At 33.2% G+C, this 27,147-nt stretch overlaps 1 protein-coding gene and 1 long non-coding RNA gene across 2 annotated transcripts in view; one reads left to right on the top strand and one right to left on the bottom strand.

Moving 5' to 3' along the window:
* The window catches only part of LOC114333903 (importin-4), a 154,147-nt gene that overhangs the window by 114,049 nt on the left and 12,951 nt on the right, over positions 1 to 27,147 (top strand). The window contains exon 15 of the mRNA XM_050656072.1: positions 24,948 to 25,125. Coding sequence (XP_050512029.1) covers positions 24,948 to 25,125 — 178 coding nt within the window. The remainder of the gene's footprint in view (positions 1 to 24,947; positions 25,126 to 27,147) is intronic.
* LOC126888054 (uncharacterized) lies at positions 7,144 to 11,472 on the bottom strand. Its single transcript, XR_007699368.1, has 2 exons — positions 11,258 to 11,472; positions 7,144 to 7,207 (listed from the first exon to the last, which is right to left on the bottom strand). It is a non-coding gene; the product is annotated as an uncharacterized LOC126888054 (long non-coding RNA).

Below are 27,147 nucleotides of genomic sequence, written 5' to 3'. Positions count from 1 at the left end.
AATCCAGGATCCGCTGACCTCTATCACGTCTAGCTGAAGGTCATTTCGAGGTCAAATCAAGATAAATCAACACAATCGCTTTGAAAAGTATATTAGGGTGTTTTTGGGGTCCCTGATCACAAAACTTGGGCCCGTTGAGCTCAACCACGTCAGGTAAAGGCCATTTCAAGGTCAAATCAATTTTGTTAACTCCTCCTGATTTGAACTTGAAATGACCTTTACATGACGTGGTAGAGCTCAACGGACCGCAGTTTTCATGATCAGCGACCCCAAAACTCCCTATACTTTCAGAGCAATGGTGTCAATTTATGTTGATTTGCCTTTAAAATGACGCTGAACTAGACGAGATAGAGTTCAGCGGACTCCGGATTCGTCTTCAGCGACCCCAAGAACCCCCTAATATACTTTTTCAGAGCGACTGTCGATTTATCTTGATTTGACCTTGAAATGACCTTTACCTGACGCGATAGAGGTGAGCAGACCCCGGATTTGTGATTAGCCACCCCAAAAACCCCCTTGTCATATGGTTTCGTCAAATTGTCCGAAATTTAGTTTTTTTTTGTAAACCTGTGTTATTTATGATAATATGATTGATATTTATTTTACAAAAATACTAATATATTATTATTGCTGTAAAATGGATTTATTGGAATTAATTAAAAAAGTGTTAATAGTAAGTAATTTATTTATGAAAATTATATCAAAAATGTTAATAAATAAATTTGAACTTATAGAAAATTTTAATATTTTAGATTTTATTACAGGCACCGTCCTTTTAATTTTTGATGTACCAATAATAATATGTAATAAAAAATTAAATGGCTAAACACTCCAGGTGGGGATTAGCCGCTAAAAAGCTATCTAGATCCATCATTTTCGAGCAGATTTTTCCCAATCTGCTACTCGATACTATTGACTATGCTTCTCCATTTCTTTCTACCCTCTTTTGTTTTTCTGCTAGTCTCTAATTCCTGCCCTATATAAATCTTCCTTTAATTCCTGTAACCATTTATTCTAGTTCCTCCGCGTCTCCTTCTAACTCCGGGTCTCCATTGTAAAATTGAGTTTATAGTTGTTGCGCTACCTGCTCTCCATATATGCCCCAACAATCCAACTCTGTGCCCAAATCTGAAAATCTGGAATAATATCTACCCGGGTCGAAACATTTTTTTTTAATATATGAAAATAGTTATTTATGAAACGGAGCGAGTGCTATACATCGCGTAAGTTCGCAAAAAGTACTTCACGCACAATTTCATACAATATTTTATCTACGATAAACAAATAAAAATACTGTAACTCTTCGTCACTGGAATTCATTTCTATTCTACAATTCTTAGAGCTTTGACATATAAAAATTCTAATTTCTTTCAAACCACAAAACTGTCAATTTTTTTTTGTAATTTATTGCTCATTATGTCATCACCTCTCTTGTGCTCTGCACAAGAGATCTAAGGTTAGAGCTAAGAATAAGGTTGGCTAGGTGCTACGTTTTCTCGACTCTGTTTTACGGAATGGAAGCTTGGACCTTGAATGCGGCATCAATGAAAAAACTGGAATCATTCGAGATGTGGGTATATAGAAGAATTCTAAAAATATCATGGACAGAACACGTCACAAACAAGGAGGTTCTGAGAAAGGTGAATAAAGAAATGGAAGTCTTAAATACAATTAAAACCAGAAAATTGGAATATCTCGGACATATTACACGTGGAGAGAGATACAACTTGCTCCAACTCATTATGCAGGGAAAGATTCAAGGAAAAAGAAGCATAGGGAGACGCAGAATATCGTGGTTGCGCAACGTGAGAGAATGGTACGGATGTACATCAAACGAACTTTTCAGAGCAGCCGTCTCCAAGGTCCGAATAGCTATGATGATTGCCGACCTCCTTCGCGGAGATGGCACTTGAAGAAAAAGAAGATATCATCACCATGAAACGCGAAAGTTAAGAAAGAATATTTGATTATATGAAAGTGTGTCAAAAACAGTGAGAAAAAGTAAATCCCATTTAAAATACATTGTTACTTCATGCTTACTTTAAAGCACTGCTATCTATAATGACAGTTTTCACAAACTAAAAATTTATATATAATATGACATAGAGTAGATAAAAGTCATTTATTAATTATTAATTGATTATAGTCAGAAGAAAATTAGATCATGCACCCCTTGTTTTTTATAATTGTTAACATACTAAATTACATATCCAATAATTATTTTTATCCATTAAATAGATCGATGCAGATCGGCCTTATATCGGATCCTCTTCTATTAGTCCGTTCGCTGACGGTAAAATATTGCAAAACCCATAAATTTTAAAAAACCACTTAAGATTGACATGAAATTTGGCATACACATAGGTAACATATCAAAGAAGAAAATTGATATTGTGCCGATGTTTTCTTTTGCCATGGGGGTGACTTTCACCTCGTCTAGGGATGAAAAAATATACGTTTAAAATAAGTCCGGAAATGGATTAACTGACTAATTCTAAGGAACTATTGTTCTTTTTTGTTCTTTTTTCAACAAAAAAAAACACATTTTAACGGTTTTTTTGCAATTAACTCAAAAAGTAAGTATTTTATCGAAAAAAACATTCTTAAGAAAAATACAGCCCATAAAAAAATGGTGTACTTATGTATGAGATCCCTAGAGCCAGTAAAAGAAGAGTTGTAACTAATGACAAATAGGTTCATACACGTCAAATTTCCAATTGAATATTCCAACGTGAAGTGTCAAAAACTAAAGCACTTTTTGGGGAACACTCATTACAACTTTTTTGTAGTGTTTAAAAAAAGGTTAAAAAGTTTTTAGCATTAAATTAAGGAAGTTAGCAAATAAAATTTATCGTCACCACTTCACAAGTTGATTTACTCGTGTATGTATTGTTTATAAATATGATCTGTAAGCTTCATTGGTTCAAAGTGCTTATTTTTGAAGGGTATGTAATTGAAAGGGATTGAACTAGTCACTAACCAACTGTGTATGCCAATTTTGAACAGCCATATCTTAACCAATATTTGTCTCAAAGAAAAAAACATAATCCTAAATATTCAGAAAAGCAAAACCTACATTTTTTACACTTTGTAATTTTTGGTAGCACTAATAAATTTTATGTCATTTTGAAAAAAAAAGCATCTCTTTCAAAATTTAAACAATTTTACTTTAAAACCCAATTTTTTCAAAAATTAGCCCTTTACTTAGCCCGAATTAAGGGGTAATTTTCGGAGTTTTTTAAGAAAAATAGGACCTACTTTATTTTGAAAGTATCTTTCTTAATTTTAACGCTAGAAACTTTTTTAGAAAACATAAAAAAGATTTTTTTAAAACTTTAAAAAGTTGTAATAAGTTTTCTCAGAACAGTGTATCATTTTTTAGTTGCTATCATTTTTTGGTTATTTCACGTGAAATTATTCATTTTTAAATTTGACGAATATGAACCTGTTTCCTGTTTTACATTAGCTACAAAGCTACAACTTTGCTTCTACTGATTCTAAAAAGTTATACGTACATCAATTTTGTTACTTTATAAGCTATATTTTTCATGTTTTTCCCGATAACATACCTACTTACTTTTTGAGTTATTGGCAAAAAACCGTATAAAAGTGTTTTTTGTTGAAAAATTGACATATCGACTAGCCAATAACTCAAAAAGTATTAACTTAGTGAAAAATTCTATATAACAGAAGTTGCTTAGAATTAGTGTGTTTATCCATTTCCGAACTTATTTTGAACGTATATTTTTCCCCTCCGATTAGAGGAGAAACTCAACCCCCAGGGCAAAGTTTTCTTTTCACTTTTTTTCTTTTACATGGGTCCTATGTGTAAGCTAAATTTCACGTCAATCCGTTCTTTAAAATTTGGAGCAAAAACCGCTAATGAACTATACTATCTCCGTAGGATCGTAAAAAACGAATCAGAATATTTTTCCTATCGACTAAGATACAACCTGGAATACCTACTTTCAATACACCAATAATAATTATTATTGCGTTTTTTATAAATGCATAAAAGCATAATATTTTGGTGCATATTTCAATTCAATTGTTTTTTGCATAATTTAAGGTTTTTTAAGTGCATGTTTCCCGATCTCTATTAATTTAATGTATTTCTCCACGAGTTTACAGCAAAAATCTTGATAATTATGTTTGTTTTGACTGTTCTGTTTGTATAATTATTGTTTTATCATATAGTCAAAGTCTCCCTTCAATCCCAAACATTTTTAAAAGAAAATACAATTTTTATTGGATATGTTCAATCAAGCAGACATTCCGTTAACATTTTTAGTCACAACATAATATCAAGGTTAAAGTATTATTAGAGCAACGCGTTATGGTGTCACATTTCTTTTAATGACCGACACACAAAATATTTTAATGACGGATCCCACACTATAAGAACCAGATTTTTATTACCTACTGCTGATAAGGTAAAAAGTTATCAAATATCACTCGTTGTCATCTCTGTGTTAATTTGAAATAATAAAATATAAATATTGTAGTTTTGTATTCTAAAATATTTGGAAAAAATACCTATGTATTTTTTTTTTCATTTAGGTACACATCATTTTAAGGGATTGTCCGGAAGAGTACAGGCTCAATATATCGGCAAATGAATTTTGTTTTAAATACCGTCCGTATAGAGGAGGTGCTCGTTGGGGATAGGCGCAAAATCTTAGTCCAGTGCTAATTAAATGCATTAATTTTTTTCGAATTCTGAGAAAACTAATAAGTATTTTTGAAAAATTTAAACGCAGAATGGAAGCTTACATTATTATCGAGGGCAGAAAGTCCCTGAAAACTTATATAATGTTTATTTTATAAACTTATATACCTAATATATGTTTATTTTAATAAAGATAATGGGATGAAAAAACAAGAGAAAAGTTAGTGTGATTTTTAATTTCGAATATTTCATTCAAAAGAAACTTTTTTTTAATCTAAGGGACTTTCGGTCCCCCGTAATAATGTTATCTTTCATTCTGGGTGTATGTTTAAAAAAATATTATTAGTTTTCTCAGCATTCGAAAAAAATAAATGTATTTAAATAGCATTGGACAGACATTTTGCGCCTACCCCCTTAAGAGAGAGTTTACTGTATTTTATATTATTACTAGAATTTATTACTTTAAACTTTTTATCGCTCTTGATTCATTTTATCGTGTATTTAATTCCATTCAATTGTAATTGTACATTCAATTTTTTTGTAATTTTTACACGTTTTATTACTTTCGAAATAACAATAACTATAAAATCGATTTGGCGTTTTGACTACCTGTTGATCGCTACTTTATCACCTTAAGCTTTTAATAAGATTTTTAAAATTAATTTAGATTATTTAATAGATATACTCACCGGCACGAAAAACGGGCACCCCAAAAAATGTGTCATTTTTGATGGCTCGTATCTCCTGAACCTATTCTCCGATTTAAGTATTTCTTTAATATGTTATAGCCTTATTCTTTAACTATATCGCTGTAATAATATTGTTTCTAGACAGGTAAATTATCATTGTATACTGGGCGTACCAATCAAATTGGTTTTTTTTTTCAATTTTCACAACACTCTGTGGAATATTCTAGCCTTTATACAATATTGAAATTAAAACCCAACTATAGCCCCAGGTTTTCTTAATGTTCTGTTTGTTATTCATTCGCTTGTGTTGGATAATAAAAAAGTTAGGGACTTTAACAACTAAACATGTTCTTTATCAATACATGGTGTTTCTAAATAAGTGCGACAAACTTTAAGGGGTAATTCTGCATGAAAAAATAATGATCGTTTACTTGATAAAGCTATGTCCGCAAATGCTTGCAAATATAAAATTATTTTGCCAAACGATCATTATTTTTTCATGCAGAAATTACCCCTTAAATTTTGTCGCACTTATATTTAGAAACACCTGTATCGATAAAGAACATGGCTAGTTGTTAAAGTCCTTAACTTTTTTATTATCTAACGTAAGCGAATGAATAAAAAACAGAATGTTAATAAAACCTGGAGCTATAGTTAGGCTTTAATTTAAATATTTTATAAAGGCTAGAATATTCCACAGGGTGTTGTGAAAATTGAGAAAAAACCCAGTTTGATTGGTACACCCGGTATACAATGAAAATTTACCTGTCTATCAATAATGTTATCATAGCTATATTGTTAAATAATAAGGCTATAACATATTAAAAAAATTACTTAAATCGGACCAAAGGTTTGGGAGATACGAGACATCAAAAATTACTCATTTTTTTGGGGTGCCCGTTTTTCGTGCCGGTGAGTGTAGATTAAACTAGAAGTTCATTGTAAAAAAGGAAGTAAACAAAAACACGAGAAAAATGAATTTATATAAGTAAATAGGTAAGTAAATATTATAGATTAAAATAAGTACAGAAAATATATAATTATAGAGATATATAATCACTTATTGTACCTTCATTTAAGGCTAACTTTAAAAGTAAAGCAGATCTGCTATTATTCATGTTTAAAAACAAAAGGCACACAAAACACTAAGTACGATTAGGACCGCGAATCTACAACAGATAAATGTCTGGAAACCGTTACACAGGGTTGCCAAAAAACGGAAGTCACACCGAGCGGTGTGGTATACGGAAGACGCTACGCGTTGTGTACATAACCTGTATAGTAGCACGGGAGCGACACTAGCGCTGGTGATATACCGTCGAACTAAAATCTGATCTTATGAGTATGTTAGATACGATATGACTTCCAGCGAAATTTTTAATATAAGCCTTCTGATACCATCTAGTAGCCAAATTCGTAAAAATATAGGCAAAACGTTGTGACTTCCGAAATCGGAAGTCATACCGGTATATATGAAGTAACAACGTATTACGAGAATCTACTTTGGAAGTCACATGGATACATGTATCAATATATATATATATATATATATATATATATATATATATATATATATATATATATATATATATATTGTATTGACCATAAGCAAAATCGTATATATATATATTGTATATATATATATATATATATATATATATATATATATATATATATATATATATATATTGCAAGGTATGCGACCGTTAATTTAAATTTAAAGGTATTCAGCTAGTGAATTCAGAGGTTGAATCGGTCAATTTAGTTGGCAATTAAATAAAGAAGTCAACTACTTCATTGATATATTGAAAACGTTTCGCTTTACAATTTCGAAAGCTTCATCAGTTCACTACAAATAAAGGATGAAGTCTATAAGTAGAAATAACCTTAACAAAAGTGATATAATACTTACAAAGCAATTTGTAGTATGTTTAAGATGTTAAAACAAAAATTCTACAGATACTACTCATTCTATAACAACAACTTAACGATACACTGCGGAAAAATACACCATGTATTAATGTTCATTGGCTATTTATTTAATTCGGTGATTTGAATCTCACTGAAGCCTTCATTTGTAGTTGATCACCGTTAGACGAATTAGCGGCAAATGAGATGTTATTTTTCCCTATGCCAAATCCACCCACTAGCCGACGACACGCATGTTTGTAAGATTTATGGCTCAAGCCCTTGAGTAAGAGGTAGAATATTGACTTAACTTATACAGGGGTGTTAGAGAAATTTTTTGTTCGAAGGGTAGAATAATGTGGCAGAATTATTTGAAGCTTTAAATCTCGGAATATGGGTTGTGTTGATTTGTTTGTTATGTAAGATAGGATTTATTATGGCAGAATTATTTGAATCTTTGCATCTCAGAATATGGGTTATGTGGGTTATAAAAAAAAATACCGGTGGGCCTGGAAATAGATATGAAAAAACGGACTACTTAGCAATATCGGAAGAAGACGTCAATGATTTGGCAATAGATAAGTAGGAATAAAAGGAACGGAATTTTAAATTTGGGTTTTGTAATGTCGAAAAACGGAACAGCAGGGGCAGAAATAAAAATGAAAAATATACTGGGACAACAGATCTTGCATCAGACAACTCTATAATGATCTGGAATAAGAACATCAAGGGAAAGAACAAAGAAAAATGTGATGTACCTAATAATTGTACGAAGCGTCATGGCATATGCCTCCGAAATTTCGGTCATAAACAAATCAATCCAAAAGCGCATTTCCCAATCGAAATGGAAAGCTGGGAAATTGTTGTGGTCTCACAAGAAAGACCAAGTAACAAGTGAGGAGATGAGGAGAGATGCAATGGAAAAATATGCCCTGCAATATAAGGACGAGACAAGACTGAATGGTACGGTCACGTCTGCGGAGCAGAAAACACATGGATGACAAGGTTGCAGAATGAAGCCCAAGACGAACAAGAAGAAGAGGACGACCGAGAAAATCTTGGAAAAATGAAGTCGGAGGCTGTGTCTAATAAAGGGATGGAAGACGAAGACTGTGAAGATTGACTACAAGAATTGGAAGTCCTGGCTGACGGAAGGGAAAAAAGCCTGGCTGTAGGCAACACCTTACATATATGTATGAACATACATACACATATACATATATAGACATATATACATATGCACACATATACACACATACACATATGTTGACTTATTTATTGTGTATGATGAGAGAATGGTAAACCTGGCTCAAATTATCGATGTCAGTTCTTTTATTTAAAGCAGATGGATTTTTGAGAATTTCACACATCTCAATGAAGGTGCGTCTTTGATGATTTTGATGTTTGGCGAGTATTTTGACTTTAGTGAAGTCGATATGATGTTTAGTGGAAATGGCATGCTAGGGCACAAGAGGGTTTGGACATCCTAATGTCACTTTTGTGTGAAGTAAGTCTACCTAAAAGCGATCGACTAGTCTGGCCTATGTAGGAGGAGTGGCACTCAGCACACGGAATATTGTACACAACATTAGTATGTTCTAAAGTGCTCAAAGGAGTTTTGGATTTGGAAAACAACTTTCCGACAGTTTTGGCGTTCTTTAGGGCTATTTTTACGGGTAAATTTTTGAACAGTTTAGTAAGCTTATTTGTGACTTGTGGGAAATACGGGAGGGAAGCATATTTTGTGGCTCGTTCAGAAGTGATCGGGGGATGGTTTGACTGTATGCTATTGGAAATGGAAGCTAATATTTCACCGTTAGGTGCCTCAGAAATTGAACGACCGTAGCTTTTAGAAAATAGATATTTGTTGATGATGGGTATGGGATAGGAGTTATCAATGAGGATGGATTTAAGTAGACCCAGAGATTCGTCTTTGTACTGCGTATGTGTCAATGTATGTACTCTAAGGCTAAGAGCTTGTACGAGGTTATGTTTATATCTCATTGGGTGAGCAGAGTGGTAATTTAGGAAACGGTTGCTCGCCATTTCTTTCCTGTACCACGTGGTACCCAATGTGTTATCCCTTGTGCGGATGATTCGCATATCTAAAAAGGGTATGCTATTCTCAACCTCTAACTCACATGTAAATTGGAGGTGAGTATCAATGCTGTTAAAAACTGATAAGGTGCTCTGAATCTTATCTGGTGGTGTTGCAAGGATTAAGTCATCGACATAACGCTTTACAAAGGGAACTTGGAAATCTAACTTACTGATACTGTCGTTGATGAGATCGTCAAGTACGAAATTGACTAAGATGGGGGAAATCGACGATCCCATGGGCGTTCCAAAAATTTGACGGTAATATTTGTCGTTGAATATAAGATAATTGGTATCAAATGTAAGTTTTAGTAATTCAGAAAAAGTTTCCCACGATACTGGACTGTGAGGTTGGATTTCATTCCAATGGTTTTTGAGGGAAGTCACAACGCTTGAATATGGAAAATTTGAAAATAAAGAAACCACGTCAAAGCTTACTAAGACATATTCACTTGGCAGTTGATAGTTGTTGATAAAATCACTGAACTGGAAAGAATCTATTATATTGATGTCATTCTTATAGTTGTATGCTTTAGAAAGTATGTCGGTTAAGAATTGGGCAATATTGGTATTTGGATCATTTATTGACGATAATATGGGACGCATACTCAGTTGGGGCTTATGGATTTTGGGAAGGCAATAGAACCTGGGGGCGTAGCCATTGTAATTATGGAGGGATTTGGCTAGTTTCTCATCAATTATATTTTTGTTTTTTAGATCAGTGATGTATTTATTGATTTTGTTGGTATAGGTTGATGTGGGGTTGCGGAGGAGTGGCTGATAGTATTTACTATCATCTAAGAGTTGTTGGCTCAGATTTAGGTATTGTTCTCTCATCATCAGGACTGTGGCATTACCTTTATCGCTAGTTAATACCATTAGATCTGGGTGTTCTTTTAGGAATGTGGAAGTTTGTTGATATATGATATCGATATCGGATCTGGCATTGGGAGGTTTATGTGAGAAGTTAGTAAGAATGTTGTTGGCAGAGGATCTAAGTTCGAGAAGTTCGTTTGCTTCAGAGTGTGATAGTATGTTTTCTATGTCTGCTAAGAGATTACATACGGAATAATCTTTAAACGAGGCTTGTAGTCCGAACTTAGGTCCGAGAGATAGTAGTTTTGAGACATCTCTAGGGATTTGGATATTGGTGAGATTTTTTATCCATTTGTCATGAAATGGTAACTGATTGAAAGGAGAGGACCCTAGATTGCACAGTTTTTTTTGGAGATGAGACATAGAATTATTTAGAAAGAAAGTGTATTTTTTGATAAGGGAAGCTTCATATTGATCTAGAATATTAGAAGGTAGGAGAGATTCAAGTTGGAAGAAGATATTGGACATTTGTCGATGAATGAATGCTATATCAGAATGTACAGAAGAAATGTGGAAGTTCAATAGTCTAGCTCTCACCTGTGTGTTGATGGCATCTCCTCGTCTTTTTAATTTATTGGACAGGGTGTCCATGGTAGAATGCATCAGATGGTCAGTGCGATCACTTAAGAACCTTGGGCATCTCTTCGTCTTTCTGCATTGGATTAAAAAGGTCTTCTTTGCTTCAGTTCTCGCCAGTTTCTCGTTAAGCTTGCTCCATCTCTTGAGTAGTAGCGTACAATTTTGGCCATATTTTCGTCTGATGGTCACGAAAAATCCCTCTGTATAGGTAGACATTGCAAGGTATGCGACCGTTAATTTAAATTTAAAGGTATTCAGCTAGTGAATTCAGAGGTTGAATCGGTCAATTTAGTTGGCAATTAAATAAAGAAGTCAACTACTTCATTGATATATTGAAAACGTTTCGCTTTACAATTTCGAAAGCTTCATCAGTTCACTACAAATAAAGGATGAAGTCTATAAGTATAAATAACCTTAACAAAAGTGATATAATACTTACAAAGCAATTTGTAGTATGTTTAAGATGTTAAAACAAAAATTCTACAGATACTACTCATTCTATAACAACAACTTAACGATACACTGCGGAAAAATACACCATGTATTAATGTTCATTGGCTAGTTATTTAATTCGGTGATTTGAATCTCACTGAAGCCTTCATTTGTAGTTGATCACCGTTAGACGAATTAGCGGCAAATGAGATGTTATTTTTCCCTATGCCATGAACATTAATACATGGTGTATTTTTCCGCAGTGTATCGTTAAGTTGTTGTTATAGAATGAGTAGTATCTGTAGAATTTTTGTTTTAACATCTTAAACATACTACAAATTGCTTTGTAAGTATTATATCACTTTTGTTAAGGTTATTTATACTTATAGACTTCATCCTTTATTTGTAGTGAACTGATGAAGCTTTCGAAATTGTAAAGCGAAACGTTTTCAATATATCAATGAAGTAGTTGACTTCTTTATTTAATTGCCAACTAAATTGACCGATTCAACCTCTGACTTCACTAGCTGAATACCTTTAAATTTAAATTAACGGTCGCATACCTTGCAATGTCTACCTATACAGAGGGATTTTTCGTGACCATCAGACGAAAATATGGCCAAAATTGTACGCTACTACTCAAGAGATGGAGCAAGCTTAACGAGAAACTGGCGAGAACTGAAGCAAAGAAGACCTTTTTAATCCAATGCAGAAAGACGAAGAGATGCCCAAGGTTCTTAAGTGATCGCACTGACCATCTGATGCATTCTACCATGGACACCCTGTCCAATAAATTAAAAAGACGAGGAGATGCCATCAACACACAGGTGAGAGCTAGACTATTGAACTTCCACATTTCTTCTGTACATTCTCATATAGCATTCATTCATCGACAAATGTCCAATATCTTCTTCCAACTTAAATCTCTCCTACCTTCTAATATTCTAGATCAATATGAAGCTTCCCTTATCAAAAAATACACTTTCTTTCAAAATAATTCTATGTCTCATCTCCAAAAAAAAACTGTGCAATCTAGGGTCCTCTCCTTTCAATCAGTTACCATTTCATGACAAATGGATAAAAAATCTCACCAATATCCAAATCCCTAGAGATGTCTCAAAACTACTATCTCTCGGACCTAAGTTCGGACTACAAGCCTCGTTTAAAGATTATTCCGTATGTAATCTCTTAGCAGACATAGAAAACATACTATCACACTCTGAAGCAAACGAACTTCTCGAACTTAGATCCTCTGCCAACAACATTCTTACTAACTTCTCACATAAACCTCCCAATGCCAGATCCGATATCGATATCATATATCAACAAACTTCCACATTCCTAAAAGAACACCCAGATCTAATGGTATTAACTAGCGATAAAGGTAATGCCACAGTCCTGATGATGAGAGAACAATACCTAAATCTGAGCCAACAACTCTTAGATGATAGTAAATACTATCAGCCACTCCTCCGCAACCCCACATCAACCTATACCAACAAAATCAATAAATACATCACTGATCTAAAAAACAAAAATATAATTGATGAGAAACTAGCCAAATCCCTCCATAATTACAATGGCTACGCCCCCAGGTTCTATTGCCTTCCCAAAATCCATAAGCCCCAACTGAGTATGCGTCCCATATTATCGTCAATAAATGCTCCAAATACCAATATTGCCCAATTCTTAACCGACATACTTTCTAAAGCATACAACTATAAGAATGACATCAATATAATAGATTCTTTCCAGTTCAGTGATTTTATCAACAACTATCAACTGCCAAGTGAATATGTCTTAGTAAGCTTTGACGTGGTTTCTTTATTTTCAAATCTTCCATATTCAAGCGTTGTGACTTCCCTCAAAAACCATTGGAATGAAATCCAACCTCACAGTCCAGTATCGTGGGAAACTTTTTCTGAATTACTAAAACTTACATTTGATACCAATTATCTTATATTCAACGACAAATATTACCGTCAAATTTTTGGAACGCCCATGGGATCGTCGATTTCCCCATCTTAGTCAATTTCGTACTTGACGATCTCATCAACGACAGTATCAGTAAGTTAGATTTCCAAGTTCCCTTTGTAAAGCGTTATGTCGATGACTTAATCCTTGCAACACCACCAGATAAGATTCAGAGCACCTTATCAGTTTTTAACAGCATTGATACTCACCTCCAATTTACATGTGAGTTAGAGGTTGAGAATAGCATACCCTTTTTAGATATGCGAATCATCCGCACAAGGGATAACACATTGGGTACCACGTGGTACAGGAAAGAAATGGCGAGCAACCGTTTCCTAAATTACCACTCTGCTCACCCAATGAGATATAAACATAACCTCGTATAAGCTCTTAGCCTTAGAGTACATACATTGACACATACGCAGTACAAAGACGAATCTCTGGGTCTACTTAAATCCATCCTCATTGATAACTCCTATCCCATACCCATCATCAACAAATATCTATTTTCTAAAAGCTACGGTCGTTCAATTTCTGAGGCACCTAACGGTGAAATATTAGCTTCCATTTCCAATAGCATACAGTCAAACCATCCCCCGATCACTTCTGAACGAGCCACAAAATATGCTTCCCTCCCGTATTTCCCACAAGTCACAAATAAGCTTACTAAACTGTTCAAAAATTTACCCGTAAAAATAGCCCTAAAGAACGCCAAAACTGTCGGAAAGTTGTTTTCCAAATCCAAAACTCCTTTGAGCACTTTAGAACATACTAATGTTGTGTACAATATTCCGTGTGCTGAGTGCCACTCCTCCTACATAGGCCAGACTAGTCGATCGCTTTTAGGTAGCCTTACTTCACACAAAAGTGACATTAGGATGTCCAAACCCTCTTGTGCCCTAGCACAACATGCCATTTCCACTAAACATCATATCGACTTCACTAAAGTCAAAATACTCGCCAAACATCAAAATCATCAAAGACGCACCTTCATTGAGATGTGTGAAATTCTCAAAAATCCATCTGCTTTAAATAAAAGAACTGACATCGATAATTTGAGCCAGGTTTACCATTCTCTCATCATACACAATAAATAAGTCAACATATGTGTATGTGTGTATATGTGTGCATATGTATATATGTCTATATATGTATATGTGTATGTATGTTCATACATATATGTAAGGTGTTGCCTACAGCCAGGCTTTTTTCCCTTCCGTCAGCCAGGACTTCCAATTCTTGTAGTCAATCTTCACAGTCTTCGTCTTCCATCTCTTTATTAGACACAGCCTCCGACTTCATTTTTCCAAGATTTTCTCGGTCGTCCTCTTCTTCTTGTTCGTCTTGGGCTTCATTCTGCAACCTTGCCATCCATGTGTTTTCTGCTCCGCAGACGTGACCGTACCATTCAGTCTTCTCTCGTCCTTATATTGCAGGGCATATTTTTCCATTGCATCTCTCCTCATCTCCTCACTTGTTACTTGGTCTTTCTTGTGAGACCACAACAATTTCCCAGTTTTCCATTTCGATTGGGAAATGCGCTTTTGGATTGATTTGTTTATGACCGAAATTTCGGAGGCATATGCCATGACGCTTCGTACAATTATTAGGTACATCACATTTTTCTTTGTTCTTTCCCTTGATGTTCTTATTCCAGATCATTACAGAGTTGTCTGATGCAAGATCTGTTGTCCCAGTATATTTTTCATTTTTATTTCTGCCCCTGCTGTTCCGTTTTTCGACATTACAAAACCCAAATTTAAAATTCCGTTCCTTTTATTCCTACTTATCTATTGCCAAATCATTGACGTCTTCTTCCGATATTGCTAAGTAGTCCGTTTTTTCATATCTATTTCCAGGCCCACCGGTATTTTTTTTTATAACCCACATAACCCATATTCTGAGATGCAAAGATTCAAATAATTCTGCCATAATAAATCCTATCTTACATAACAAACAAATCAACACAACCCATATTCCGAGATTTAAAGCTTCAAATAATTCTGCCACATTATTCTACCCTTCGAACAAAAAATTTCTCTAACACCCCTGTATAAGTTAAGTCAATATTCTACCTCTTACTCAAGGGCTTGAGCCATAAATCTTACAAACATGCGTGTCGTCGGCTAGTGGGTGGATTTGGCATAGGGAAAAATAACATCTCATTTGCCGCTAATTCGTCTAACGGTGATCAACTACAAATGAAGGCTTCAGTGAGATTCAAATCACCGAATTAAATAACTACACAATGAACATTAATACATGGTGTATTTTTCCGCAGTGTATCGTTAAGTTGTTGTTATAGAATGAGTAGTATCTGTAGAATTTTTGTTTTAACATCTTAAACATACTACAAATTGCTTTGTAAGTATTATATCACTTTTGTTAAGGTTATTTATACTTATAGACTTCATCCTTTATTTGTAGTGAACTGATGAAGCTTTCGAAATTGTAAAGCGAAACGTTTTCAATATATCAATGAAGTAGTTGACTTCTTTATTTAATTGCCAACTAAATTGACCGATTCAACCTCTGAATTCACTAGCTGAATACCTTTAAATATATATATATATATATATATATATATATATATATATATATTATATATATATATATATATATATATATATATATATATATATATAATATATATTTAATAACCTCGAAAATTTTAAAACCAATGGGCAAATACATAACATGAATACTAGATATAAAGATACCTTACGTGGCCCAATGTGTAGGGGAAATATATATTGCAGGTCCCCGGGTATAATGGGTCAAAGACTCTATAATAGATTACCAGCGCATATAAAATTGTGTAGGAGCCTGACAAGCTTTAAACTAAATTTAAAGGAATTTCTGATGACACACACTTTTTATTCGGTTGAAGAATTTCTTCAATTTTAAATGTATTTTCATTGATTGTTTGTGTAGTGAAATTGTTTATTTGTTTTTTATATTTACTTAATGTATTACTTTTGACTAATGCTATACAGACTCTGTCTGTCTAAAAGAAAATAAAGTATTTATTTATTATTTATTTATTTATCGGTCAAAGTAGCTCTGCAACGTCACCTGTTATGACTATTTGAGAAGCTTACGTCAGTTTATTTCCTCTCTCCAAATTTTACTATTATAAGTATAACCGTTCAAAAGATACGAGGGTTAGGGGGGACTTTTGACTAGCACCGTAATATATTGTAGTGAAAGTTACCAAAAAGATGTAGTGTAAGTTACCAGTTTGTAGTTCTTAGGCCCCCATATAAAATTATTATTTATGACCACACCGTTGAAACTTTTTGTACTTGTTATTTGGGTGGAGTCGGACAAATTTCGAGCTTAGCGCATCATGGCAGTGGGGCGTTTGTCTGTCAAGCGGTCACGAAGTTGTCAATTTTATGCAAGAAAAAAATTTATAACCACATTGGTCATTTTATTTTAATCAATGGTTTTTATCATATAAACAGCGAAAATAATTTTGTCGGACAAAAATATTGGGGCATATCACGCGTCGGACACGCTAAAGATGTCAAATTTATGAAAAAAATAAATTTATTACCACATGGATAATTTTAACGGTATCTACCATAAAACCTTTTTACAATAATGTGGTAACCTTGTCGGACAATTTTCACGGGGCATATGCGCAGTCGGACGCGCCGAAGATGTCAATTTCCTGAAATTTTTTTATTTACAACCATTTTTCCGACAACATTAGTAGGTTATAAGTAATTAAATTCTTAATCAAAAAATCAAAGTGTCGGACAAAAATATTGGGGCAAATCGACAGTCGGACAAAAAACTTAATTTTTATTAGTAAACTATACTTTCAAACAATGCTGCGTTCGTGCATCCCTTATCTTTACAACCATTTTTCCGACAAAAGTAGTAGGTTACAAGTAATATACTCTTAAACAAAAAATGTAATTGTCTGACAAAAATGTTGGGGCAAACGAAAAGAAAACTTAATTCTTTTAGGCTATCGACGAGGAGGTATTATCAAAAAAAAAATTTCAAACAGTGTTTCTCGGTTACCTTTGAATCGATTTAGCTGATAATTGGTACACACACTAAGTAAAACATTTAAAAGGGTATGACGTAGATCTGAACCCAAAATTTTCCCAAAAAATTTTCCGACAGGAGGGAAAATTTTAGAAAAATTGTGATCTGATGTTTGCGTACATACTCCTTGAAAAACGACAAACATCGTTCTGTAGTTTTTTTTCTCCAATTAAAAAAAATTTCCGACACAAGTATCAGGTTATAAGTAGTTATATTCTAAATTAAAAAATCTAAGTGTCCGACAAAAATATTGGGTCAAATCCAAAGTCGGACAAAAAATTTAATTTTTATTAATAAACTATACTTTTAATTTATGCTGGATTCGCGCACCCCTTATCTTTAAAACCATTTTTCCGACAAAGGCAGTAAGTTACAAGTAATTATATTCTTAAACAAAAAATCTAATTGTCTGACAAAAATGTTGGGGCAAACGAACAGAAAACTTAATTCTTTTAGGCTATCGACGAGAGGGTATTACCAAAAAAATTTTTAAAACAGTTTTTCTCGGTTATTTTTAAATCGATTTAGCTGAAAATTGGTACACACACTAAGTAAAACATTTAAAGGGGTATGACGTAGAGTTGTACCCAAAGTTTTCTTAAAAAATTTTCCGACAAGAGGGAAAAGTTTAGAAAAATTGTGATCTGATATTTGCCTACATACTGCTTGAACAACGCCAAACATCGTTCTGTAGTTTTTGTTCTACAATAAAAATAAAAATTTCCGACACATGTATCAGGTTATAAGTAGTTATATTCAAAATTAAAAAATCTTAGTGTCCGACAAAAATATTGGGGCAAATCCAAAGTCGGACAAAAAATTTAATTTTTATTGATAAACTATACTTTTAAACTATGCTGGGTTCGTCTATCCCTTATCTTTACAACCATTTTTCCGACAAAGGTAGTAAGTTACAAGTAATTATATTCTTAAACAAAAAATGTAATTGTCTGACAAAAATCTTGGGGCAAACGAACAGAAAACTTAATTCTTTTAGGCCATCGACGAGAAGGTATTATCAAAAAAATTTTTAAAACAGTTTTCTCGGTTATTTTTGAATCGATTTAGCTGAAAATTGGTACACAAACTAAGTAAAACATTTAAAAGGGTATGACGTAGAGCTGTACCCAAAATTTTTCCAAAAAATTTTCCGACAAGAGGGAAAATTTTAGAAAACTTGTGATCTGATAATTTGTGTACATATTCCTTGAACAACGACAAACATCGTTCTGTAGTTTTTTTTTCTCAAATTAAAAAAAATTTTCCGGCACATGTATCTGGTTATTAGTAGTTATATTCCAAATCAAAAAATCTAAGTGTCCGACATAAATAGTGGGGCAAATCCACAGTCGGACAAAAAATTTAATTTTTATTAATAAACTATACTTTTAAACTATGCGGGGTTCGTGCATTCCTTATCTTTAAAACCATTTTTCCGACAAAGGCAGTAAGTTACAAGTAATTATATTCTTAAACAAAAAATCTAATTGTCTGACAAAAATGTTGGGGCAAACGAACAGAAAACTTAATTCTTTTAGGCTATCGACGAGGAGGTATTATCAAAAAAAATTTTAAAACAGTTTTTCTAGGTTATTTTTAAATCGATTTAGCTGAAAATTGGTACACACATTAAGTAAAAGATTTAAAAGAGTATGACTTGGCTGTACCCAAATTTTTTTAAAAAATTTTCCGACAAGAGGGAAAATTATAGAAAAATTGTGATCTGATAATTTGTGTACATACTCCTTGAACAACGACAAACATCGTTCTGTAGTTTTTTTTCTCGAATTAAAAAAATTTTTCCGACACATGTATCAGGTTATAAGAAGTTATATTCCAAATCAAAAAATCTAAGGGCCCGACAAAAATATTGGGGCAAATCCAAAGTCGGACAAAAAATTTAATTTTTATTGATAAACTATACTTTTAAACTATGCTGGGTTCGTGTATCCCTTATCTTTACAACCATTTTTCCGACAAAGGTAGTAAATTACAAGTAATTATATTCTTAAACAAAAAATGTAATTGTCTGACAAAAATGTTGGGGCAAACGAACAGAAAACTTAATTCTTTTAGGCTATCGACGAGGAGGTATTATCAAAAAAAAATTTTAAAACAGTTTTTCTCGGTTATTTTTAAATCGATATTCGCGGTGTGCAAGTACTTGGAAAGGGAAACGAGAAACGACCGTGCGCGAGTCGCGGAGAAATATTGCAACTATCTTAAATAATTCATATTGTCAATTGAAATTGTCAAATTGACGTATATTTCATACCTTCTGTCATTGACGCAGAAAAATTATATATTGCTCCACAATATTGATATGATATGCAATTATTATATAAAGGTAAATTTAATTAATTGTATTTTGCTTGCAGTACTGCATTTTAATAACTGATTTTATTTACTACATACAATTGTTTACGTTTGCTAAACATAACCTGCATCTTATTTTTTCTTCTTATTATTTTTTTGGACTATGGTCTTGACAATTATCCAGCAACCAGGACTAATATAATTGGCCAATATAATTAAAAGTGCGAATAAAAGTACAGAGCGTAGAAATAGAGGTCGCTTTGCCGAACTTGCACGGTCCCAATAGCTGAAAATTGGTACACACTCTAAGTAAAACAGTTAAAAGGGTATGACGTAGAGCTGTACCCAAAATTTACTTAAAAAATTTTCCGACAAGAGGGGATAATTTTAGAAAAATTGTGATCTGATATTTGAATACATACTCTTTGAACAACGACAAACATCGTTCTGTAGTTTTTTTTCTTCAATTAAAAAAAAATTTCCGACGAAAGTATCAGGTTATAAGTAATTATATTCTAAATCAAAAAATCTAAGTGTCCGACAAAAATATTGAGTCAAATCCAAAGTCGGACTAAAAATTTAATTTTTATTAATAAATTATACTTTTAAACTCTGCTGGGTTCGCGCATCCCTTATCTTTAAAACCATTTTTCCGACAAAGGCAGTAAGTTACAAGTACAGTAGAACCCCGATAAGTCGGCCCCCGATAACCCGGAAGTCCGGCTAACCCGGACCGATTTTCATCAGATAAACATTTTGATTTTCAGTACATATTTTGTATTTTGACAATGACACCCGTTCTGGGCGTCGAAATGTTAATAAAGTTATTCTTTCAATTTAATTGTGGCTTATTTCCCATCAAAATAGTTAATTATCAGATAAACACTTCAACAATAAAAATGTATGTATGTAATATAATATTTGAGAGATAATGTGTATTTGTGTAATTTGAACTATAGATAGTAAAACTGACCCATAAGCACAAGCCGGCAGAAACAACAGGCACCTGTCTGTATTATTCCTTTAGTTTTTATTTCAAACTGTGTTAGCATTGTTTAAGAAAGACTATTTAAAAAATTATTTTTTAATGAATGGTCTTAGTTTACTGTTCTTAATACATAATAACAAAACATCCTTCGGATTGTGACTGTATGAATACAGTATTGTGGTATTGTTCGCTTCGGTTTGCTTTGCGTAGGTTTGTGTTTGCGTGTTGTTAGTAATTAAGATGTGTAGGTACTGTGCATATTTATATATATTTCATATTATTTCTATTCTAACGGAGTTTATCTGTAAGTATACCGTATTTTATTAATTTTTACCATATTCTCCGGCTAAACCGGATTTTCGATAACTCGGATCGGCCGCGGTCCCGATTAATCCGAGTTACCGAGGTTTCACTGTAATTATATTCTTAAACAAAAAATCTAATTGTCTAACAAAAATGTTGGGGCAAACGAACAGAAAGCTTAAGTCTTTTAGGCTATCGAGGAGGAGGTGTTACCAAAAAAAAATTTAAAACAGTGTTTCTCGGTTTCTTTTGAATCGATTTAGCTATAAATTGGTACTTACGCTATGTACAACACTTAACAGGGCATGACGGTGAGTTGTACCCAAAATTTTCCAAAAAGATTTTCCGATAAGAGGGCAAATTTCGGAAATTTTTTCTAAAATTTTGCAATGTTCTCTACGTTACGTCCTTATAAACATTATAAGGAGTATTTCTACAAATTTTCAGTTTGATCTATGTAGATCTAACCGAGAAAAATTGTTTATAGTTCGCTTTGGTCTCCTTGATGCTTATTATTTTTTTTATATCCCAGAGAACGGCTGTTCCCTTACATGCGACACTACATTATACAAGAAATTTTCGATTTTTTAAATGTGACTGAATTGAAAAAATTGGGCCAAATCCAATCTTAAAATATAGGAAAAGAGAAATATGTCAACCATCCGTTTTGGTACAAGGGTGTGGATGTTACGGCCATTCCCATTTAGGGTCTGTTTTTCGTTCTCGTCCCCAAAACTCCCAAAAATTTCGAAAATTTAAGTCCGATTTTACGGCTTCTTATGTAATGAACATTACCTTTCCAACGCATGTTTAATTTTGAAAATTCTTCTCTTCTTCTTCTTTTTATATAGACATTACTCTGTCTGTTTTTCAATGTGCCTCCAGTAAGCTGTCATTCCATCTTTTTCGTGGTCTTCCCACTGATCGTCTTCCTATTGGGGAACCGTCTCTGTCCGTTCTTACTACTCTATTTTTTGTCATTCGGCTTATGTGGTCGTTCCATTCTACTCTTCTGCTTTTCATCCAGTTATTAATGTTGTCCACCTTGCATCCCCTTCATATATCTACACTTCTAGCTCTATCCCACAGCGTCTTACCATTGATTTTCCGCAATGTTTTCATCTCTGCTGTTTCTATAGCTTTTTTTTGTCCTTTCTGTATCAGGTTGTGTTTCTGCCGCGTATGTCATTATTGGTCTGATGACTCTTTTGTAAATTCTGCCTTTCACTTCTTTTCTGATGTTTTTATTTCTAAATATTGTTTCATTCAGGTAACCTGCGGCTCTGTTTGCTCTATTCACCTGATCTTCCACTTTTGTTTCGAGCTTTCCGTAGTTGCATAGTGTGATGCCTAGATATTTAAACTCCATGATTTGTTCTATTATTTGACCCTCCAGCTCTAATTTACACCTTATTAGATCTACTGTTGTAACCATGCATTTAGTCTTTTTTGGGGAAATTAAAATGTTAAATTTTCTAGCGGTTATATTAAATTCGTGCAGCATACGTTGTAAATCATCTTCACTTTGAGAGATTAGTATTGCGTCGGCTGCATAGCAGATTATTTTAAGTCGTTTTTCTTACATTTGGTATCCTTTTTTTGTTCTTACTTTTTTTATTATTTTGTCCATGATCAGGTTGACCAACAGAGGACTCAGGGAATCTCCCTGTCTTATCCCATTGCCATTTTGAAAATTGTATATACCATTCAAAAGTTACCGATCTCAGAAATTTTATTCAATTTCTATTTAAAAAGGGGAAAATGTTTTGTATGTTTGTGTGTATGTTTGTGGAAAAGTTATACCGTTCTGAATTTCTTTTCTATGTTTTAAGAGGGGGTCAGGGCCGATTCAGAACCGGTATAGCTTGTGACTTTCGACCACCCATAAGCCAGCTATAGGACTTGGTAAAATATATATACTTCTTTGATCTCCCTAAACTCAACCGTTTTCGAGATAAACGCATTTTAAATCTGCGATACACCATCATTTTTAGCATAATATCATTGTAGTTACACCCGAAAAATAATTTAATACCATAATAATTGTGCCAGTTCTCAAATGTATGTCATTGCATCGCAAATTCCATTTGAAGAAATTTGCGATACATTTTTGGATAATTTTATGGTTTTAAGTTATTTTTCGGGTGTAACTACAATGATATTATGCTAAAAATGATGGTGTATCGCAGATTTAAAATGCGTTTATCTCGAAAACGGTTGAGTTTAGGGAGATGAAAGAAGTATACCTTTTTTAAGTAAAACTAATAGGAAAATAAAAATTTTAATGTCAAAATTATACAGAGTGAGGAATAAAAAAATTGAACGTAATAAATAAGTGCTGAAAGGTGTATGTGGCGCCCTCTGGGCAATGCATAATTTTTGGTAGGGAATTTAGTTTCCTCGACCCAAAAAACCTCCACGTACCAAATTTCATGTTGTTATCTCATACCTGTCAGGAAATATTCAATAATAAATAAAAAAAAAGTTTAACTTTGACACCCTGTATCTCCAAAACGCCCCATTATTTTTGTCCGACAAGTGATCCAATATGCATTACACATGTAAAAGAACAGCACAAAATAAAAATGACATCTGTGGTAATAAATAAAAAATTTTCAGGAAATTGACATCTTCGGCGCGTCCGACTGCGCATATGCCTCGTGAAAATTGTCCGACAAGGTTACCACATTATTGTAAAAATGTTTTATGGTATATTCTGATAAAATTAGCAATGTGGTAATAAATTTATTATTTTCATAAATTTCACATATTTAGCGTGTCCGACGCGTCGTATGCCCCAATATTTTTGTCCGACAAAATTATTTTCGCTGTTTATATGATAAAAACCATTGACTAAAATAAAATGACCAATGTGGTTATAAATTTTTTTCTTGCATAAAATTGACAACTTCGTGACCGCTTGACAGACAAACGCCCCACTGCCATGATGCGCTAAGCTCGAAATTTGTCCGACTCCACCCAAATAACAAGTACAAAAAGTTTCAACGGTGTGGTCATAAATAATAATTTTATATGGGGGCCTAAGAACTATTGCGTTTTAAGTTCTGAGAACACTTCTTAGAAATTAGGTACTCATGTTAGTATAACCATTTGTCGGGTGTATAACTTTTGCATTAAACAAAAACATTTTTACTGTAATTTGCATGTACAGTCCATCTAATTTACTTACCGTTGCACGTCATTATCTACGCCAGAGATCTAAGTTGACATAGTTGCCAAAGTATAAAAAAATCCTGAATCCATTTTAAATGAGATAGATCACATAATTATTGTAAACGTGGATTATATAACAAAACAAATTAATATTCAATGTAAATAAGTATACACTTATGAAATAGAGAACAAGAATTAAGTTATAATCTTTTAAGATTTGCAGTGCAAGCGTTTTTGCACTGCATTGTTAATAATTAAACAACGGCTCCAAACTCTTGGCATGAAGCCGGTAGGTTTCTTTTGTATATGTCTACAATAACAACTAAAAAAGTTGTCAGATAGGTACCTCGATTATTCCAAGTCGTGATAAGATTAGGTGAAATTTATATTTTTATAGTAGAGGATCTTTTTATAGTAAAGTAAATAATAAAAACAGTAAATATAATAAAACAGATACTTATAGTAAAGAATATAAACAAATATGAAGTGTCATCACCGCAACTGTCAAATAAATGTTACCAATTTATGCCAAAATATCACCTTCGTTCGATTACAGTTACAGTGTGATCCGAACAAATGTGCTTCATAAAAACGCTTTATAATCCATTTATACAAATTAAATGAAACATATTATTGTGCATTTCTTTAGGTTAACATTGATAGAAATCTGTATATAATAAATAATTGTATATATAATTGTATATAATAAAATATGTCTAGTGGCTGTAATTCCAGTGTACTCGGCAAAGTGATTCTAAAAAAGAACACACCTACCGCCTAAATATTTCGTGTTGGTATCATGCGACGTCACAGGCTATGACGCGGATGACGTGCAACGTTTAGTAAATTAGACGAAGTATACATAATTTGTTGTTTGTAGGTTTTTCCAGCCTTTGTTCAAAAACTGCCTTTAAGGGATGATTTTCAAGAAAATGAAGCAGTTATTAAATGTATTTTTTCATTATATCAGCAAGGCAACCCAGTGTTAAAGGAGCATTTACTGGATGTCATTAAGGTTTTAGCTCATGTTTATTGTGAAAATCAGACTCCAAATGACGGTAAGACCTTTATTGATTACATAAAAAAATTCACTTAATTAAAACTCTGATTAGTACATTCTTTCGCGGTTTTTGCTGTAAATTTTAAAGAACCGCTTGAATTGACATGAAATTTGGCATACGCATAGCTTACATGTCAAAGAGAAAGAGTGATATTGTGCCGATGTGTGCTTTTGCCCTGGGGGTGAAAAATATATGTCCAAAATAAGTCCGGAAATGGATGAACTGACTAATTTTAAGTAACTTTTGTTCTATAGAGCTTTTTTGCTAAGTCAACACTTTTCGAGTGAATATGTTCATTTTTCAACAAAATAACCACATTTTTAGACGGTTTTTCGCAAATAACTCAAAAAGTAAGTATTTTGCCGAAAAAAACGTACTTAGCAAAAATATAGCCTGTAAAAAAGTAAAAAAATGGTGTACGCATGAGATCTCTGGACCTCGTAGAACCAGAATTATAGCCAATGAAAAATAGGTTCATATTCGCCACATTTCAAATAGAATATTTCGACGTGAAATATCCAAAAAATTAAGCACTTTTTGGGGAAAACCCATTTTAAATTTTTTAAAGTGTTTAAAAAAAGCTTTATTTCTGTTTTTATAAAAAGTTTCTAGCATCAAATTTAAGCAAGTTACACTCAAAATAAAGTTGGTCCCTTTTGTTTTGGCAAAAAAAAATCGGGAAGACCGCCCCCTAATTAGCAACTTAAATGAAAATAGTCGTTACCGCTCTACAAATTATTTTACTTATGTTGTGTTTATATTATCTGTAAGTTTCATCGATTCAAAGTATTTATTTTTGAAAAAATTTGGTTTCAAAGTAAAATTTTCAAAAATTTTAATGTTGAAAAATATGCTTTTTTTCAAAATAACTTAATTGTTAGAGATACCAAAAATCTCAAAAAACGAAAAAAGTCAGCAGTTTTCTGAATATCCTGTATTCTTTTGTTTTTCTCTAAGACAAAAATTGATTACGATTTGGTGTTTCTAAATTTGAATACATTCGTGATCAGTGACTCGTTCAACCCCTTTTAACTACAGCCCTTTCAAAAATAAGGACTTTGAACCCATGAAACTTACAGATCATATAAACAATACATACACGAGTCAAGAAACTTGTGAAGTCGTAACGATTAAGTTCATTTGAGATACTAATTAGGAGGTGATTTTCCCGATTTTTTTACCAAAAAAAAGGGACTAACTTTATTTTGAGCGTAACTTGTTTACTTTTGATGCTAAAATTTTTTTTTATAAAATAAAAATGAAGAAAAACACTTTTTTTTTAAACACTTTAAAGAAGTTGTAATGAGTTTTCCCCGAAATATGCTTCATTTTTGGTTATTTAAGGTTAAAGTATTCCATTTGGAATTTGACGAATATGAACCTATTTTTTATTAGCTATAACTCTTCTTCTACTACGTATAGAGACGTGATATATATCAGTGGCGGCTCGTCAGAGGAGGCAAGGGAGGCTCAGCCTCCCAATAAATTTTTTACACACTCTATACTGTTTTGTTTATCATGAATCGCGAAAACAACAATTACTCTCACTATTATACAACGTGTAAATTCCATATTATCACTAATTATCCATACGTACGGAGCATTAGCATTAGAACGCATGATCGCGTCTCAGTTTTATTACATATTATTGTAGGCAGGACCCTGGGTTATCCCGAGATGCACGAACGGAGCCGAGAAGCCCAGATTTCTCCGTTGCTAATGCTCCGTGCAGCGCAGCAGGCGTTTAAGGAGACGCGGTCTCCTAACAGTGGCAACTACGGCGCCATCACACGCTGCCCGGAGATATACCAAGGGAGGCAGTGTAGCTTCTCAGCTCCGTTGGGTGGTTGGGTGCGTCTCGGGACAACGAATTTTAGGGCCCTGACTAAAAATAATGAAAAATCTAAAAGTGCGAATTTTGTTATGAAATTTGGTATGTGGGGTTATAATAATATTTGGAACAACTTGCTCAAATAACTTTTTCCGATATCTCTAACTCAAAGCAAAATATCGGTAATT

Source organism: Diabrotica virgifera, chromosome 7 (assembly GCF_917563875.1).
Source record: "Diabrotica virgifera virgifera chromosome 7, PGI_DIABVI_V3a".
Taxonomy (NCBI): domain Eukaryota; kingdom Metazoa; phylum Arthropoda; class Insecta; order Coleoptera; family Chrysomelidae; genus Diabrotica; species Diabrotica virgifera.
Note: the sequence above shows the minus strand (reverse complement) of the source record. Positions and strands in the feature narration are given on the sequence as shown.